This window comes from Suricata suricatta, chromosome 4, assembly GCF_006229205.1.
Source record: "Suricata suricatta isolate VVHF042 chromosome 4, meerkat_22Aug2017_6uvM2_HiC, whole genome shotgun sequence".
NCBI lineage: Eukaryota > Metazoa > Chordata > Mammalia > Carnivora > Herpestidae > Suricata > Suricata suricatta.
The window spans coordinates 140,838,786-140,842,273 of record NC_043703.1 but is presented as its reverse complement, the minus strand read 5'-3'; the positions used below and the strand labels follow the sequence as shown (position 1 = coordinate 140,842,273).

The following is a 3,488-nucleotide window of genomic DNA, read 5'->3' as shown; positions in this document are numbered from 1 at the left end:
CTCTTCTTTCTCCTAACTTAGTACTAAGATTTTGCACACTTCTTACTTTATGATCCCCCGTTAAGCAGTCAATTTCCACTTCGGAACAAGCCACCCCATAGCTGAAGTAGTGGAAGGCATTCCCCGAGTTCGTCTCAAAGCTGTAGCCAAGGTTGGGTGTTCTGGGGAAGAAGACAGAAAACACTGCACATGTATTAAGTGAACATGCCCCCCCCCCACACACACACACGGCTTGTCCCACAAAATCCTAAGATGTCAAAGGTTTTATTTTTTCATTCGGATGCCATTCAAAAGAGTCCACGTCCTTTAATATTTTGGATTTGTTCTTGAAATCCAGATATTCCAGAGTATTTTCCCTCGTGTCTGCTCAGTTCTGCCAATGGCCCTTATGTGAGTCATTCTGCACAGCCGAGCGGTGTATAGCATTGTTGTGCTAGCCTCTTCATGGGAGAAGCAGGTGATACATTTACCCAAGCTCACGGTGGACATGCAAGCCAGACCCCAGAGGATCTGCTGGAAGAGAATTCAAGGTCTCAAAACCAAAGACCCTGCCTGTGCTGCGTCCTGGGTTGCTCCCCTTTCTCCAGGTGAGAGTTGTCAGCACCTCATGTCAGCCTGGGTCAACCTTCCATCACTTGCCTGCATTTCTCCTTGGCTGCTGGCCCCTGCTCAGTTTCAAAAAATGATGTGAGGAAAGTGCTATTAATAGAAGCAAATGCTCTCTTCTACTTGTTTTTCTTCTTTAATCCTGAGTATCTTATACAATTCCAAGTTCACCCAAGCCAAACATGTGTGGGCACACATTCTCCTACTGGAGTTCATATATTCCACACCTTTGTTTTTCTATGCATGACACAGAAATAACATGAGCTGAGAGGATCGGAATCTTCTCGAAAACAAACCCAACTCAGAGCTGAGCAAAAAGGCTTTTCCCAGGAGAACCCACCACCTCCTTTGACCTCTGATATCACCAACTTCACCTGGGTGTTCTTGTATCTGACCCAGTCTTACCAACTCTGACGATGAAATAAGAACTTCTGATAAAATCTGCTCTCGCCTCTGCGCAGGTCAAATATCAGAAAACCCAGGGAGCACTAGCAAAACCTGACATTGCCTAAAATGCATACTGAACTATCTTCCAAACACGTGATCTGTGAAAGAAAAGGTTCAAATTAAATTTTCCAGAGAAAGGTAGAACGTTATGGTAGATGGTAAATTGGATCGCATCTTTTTACAGCCTCTAAATCAGCTGGGCTGGGTCTCTAGAACTTTGTGCTGCTAGAGGATTTCAAAGTCGCAGAAGGTATGCACTCTTTTCCAAATCTCACATTAAGTTCTGTTGAGCTCTGCACTTGGTAAGGAGACCCCACGTTCTAAATCCTCCTCTCTTTCTTTGGAAGGAAAGACTCCATAAAGAAATCCAACACATTCGGCAGAGCAACACAAGGGCAACTCAACACAGCAGACAGTTCAGGGTCTAGGGGAATACTGAGGGAGGGATGGTCCTACCCTGTCATAAATGAGGGCATGGGCTCAGAGAGAATCCCTCATTTCTCCTAATGGAATGGCATGCTTTAAGACCAGAACTAGAACACAGGTCTTCTGTTAGAGGCAGCTCATGCTTTTGCCTTGTTGGCACATAGTTTGGCGATGCCATGTATTTTAGAGCATCTTTAAATTGAAATGAGCAGAAGACCACCGAAGAGGTAACAGTCTTAGTGGGACTGCTCTCTACTGATCAAAGGCTGAGAAGCATTGGTGCTTTGTGGGACTGCAGAGGTTAGGATGACCACAACTGGTGAGGCGGGTGAGTGCGGCACTGTCCTTACTTATAAAACCCAGTAGCAGACAAGCTCACTGCATCCAGGTAGGCAGCCATGACCTGAGGAGAGGAAATAGACAACAGGAAGGGCTCAGCCTGGTTGCCAGGATCCCTGACCCATGAGTTCACCCCCTCCTCTGGAAGCTGACCAACTATTTGTACCCCATGGCCCTCACTTCCACACCTTGCCTCACATTCTCACTGCACTGGGTGACTGCACTGTGCCCTCCCCTGCACTAGATCCCCACCATTGGAAGCCTGGGGCGCTATAATAGCCTCCTAGCTGGTCTCCTCCCATCAAGTAGGCTCCCCATCTGCCAGGTAGCCCAACCCAACCGCATTGTGCATCTTAACATACCATACTGCCCACATCACTCTCCTACTCTAGAACTTTCACTGATTCCCCATTGTCCATAGAGTAAATGCTTGACATTAAGGACCCCAATCCTCTCTCTGGCTTTATGCTGTATACACATCATTGCCATGCCAGCCAAATTCAAGTGTCAATTCTCTCCCAGCCCTTCCATGCCTGCACACCTCTACACCTCCATTTGTGTGGTTCCTGCATTGTAGCTGTCCCAATCCTTTTCTTCTCTTCCCTCAATGACCAGCTCAGGTTTGCCCCTCCATGTCTCCATGCTAAAATCCAAACTACCAAAATCAACCTACACTCATGTGGTGTGTCCGTGTGAGGTATCTTTGAGTGTGGGAAGGGAAGTAGAGGTCACGTGAGGCACAGTGGGTCTAAGAGAAATAGCTTCTTTTCTTTGAATCTATGGAGGGAGATGTGTACAATCTAGCTGGGTTATGCATGGGCTCATTTTACATGTTTCCACTGTGCTCGCTTTTCCCACCCCACTCTGGGAGATGGTAAAGCAGGGCTGTCACGGAGATGTCTGCTTATTGGAAGAGACGATGGCCCCCCCACCCAAGAGAGACATCCTTGTGGCTTCCCTCTGAGGGTTCCCGACACACAGCCCGCCAAACCAGAAACCAGAGAACTGGGCTCATCCTTGCGATGAGTGCTTGTTGGCCACTTATAAATCCACAGAAGGATAGAAACTCTTGGGTATTGTCTTTTTCCCTGTTCCTTCACAGATGGAGCCTCTGTGGACCCGGACTCCAGAGCTGAGTAGGGGAGGTGCTGCTGAGCAGCCCTCTGAGAGTAGTTGTGAAGAAATCAGGCTCCTCAAGCCTGAGGACAAGTGGGCTATGGAACCAGGCCCAAGTCAGGCACAATCAGTGGTCCCCCTACCTTCTCAGGCTCAGGGCAGCCAAACCTCCAGTCCCCACAGGGTTGTCAAGATCCTGGCTTGGAAGTTTTCCTCAAGTGCCTTCCCTTCACTATGAAAACCATAGAGAAAGGGGCCCAGCAAGGGGGAGCATGTACTTGTCCTGTGAATCCACATGGACACCTCATCTTCTCTGCCTGCATGACTGGATCGTGTCCCTGTGGCAGGGACAGAAAGCCTGCCTTTGATTTCTCTCCTCTTCAAAAGCAACTTGGATCAGCTCAGACTTACCCAGTCTTCCCAGGAGCCACTAGGATTCTTCTTCTTGAAGGGCTCCAGTCTTTTCAGGATGGTCTGACAAGCTTCCTGTGAACACACCCCCAGACACCAGACATATCAATGTTCTGTATTTCCTGGCCCAGACAAAACCCCAA

At 48.3% G+C, this 3,488-nt stretch overlaps 1 protein-coding gene across 1 annotated transcript in view; it reads right to left on the bottom strand.

Annotated features, from left to right (window-relative positions):
- The window catches only part of LOC115290733 (xanthine dehydrogenase/oxidase-like), a 76,714-nt gene that overhangs the window by 5,325 nt on the left and 67,901 nt on the right, over nucleotides 1-3,488 (bottom strand). The window contains 3 exon segments of the mRNA XM_029938558.1: nucleotides 38-161; nucleotides 1,830-1,882; nucleotides 3,346-3,426. Coding sequence (XP_029794418.1) covers nucleotides 38-161; nucleotides 1,830-1,882; nucleotides 3,346-3,426 — 258 coding nt within the window.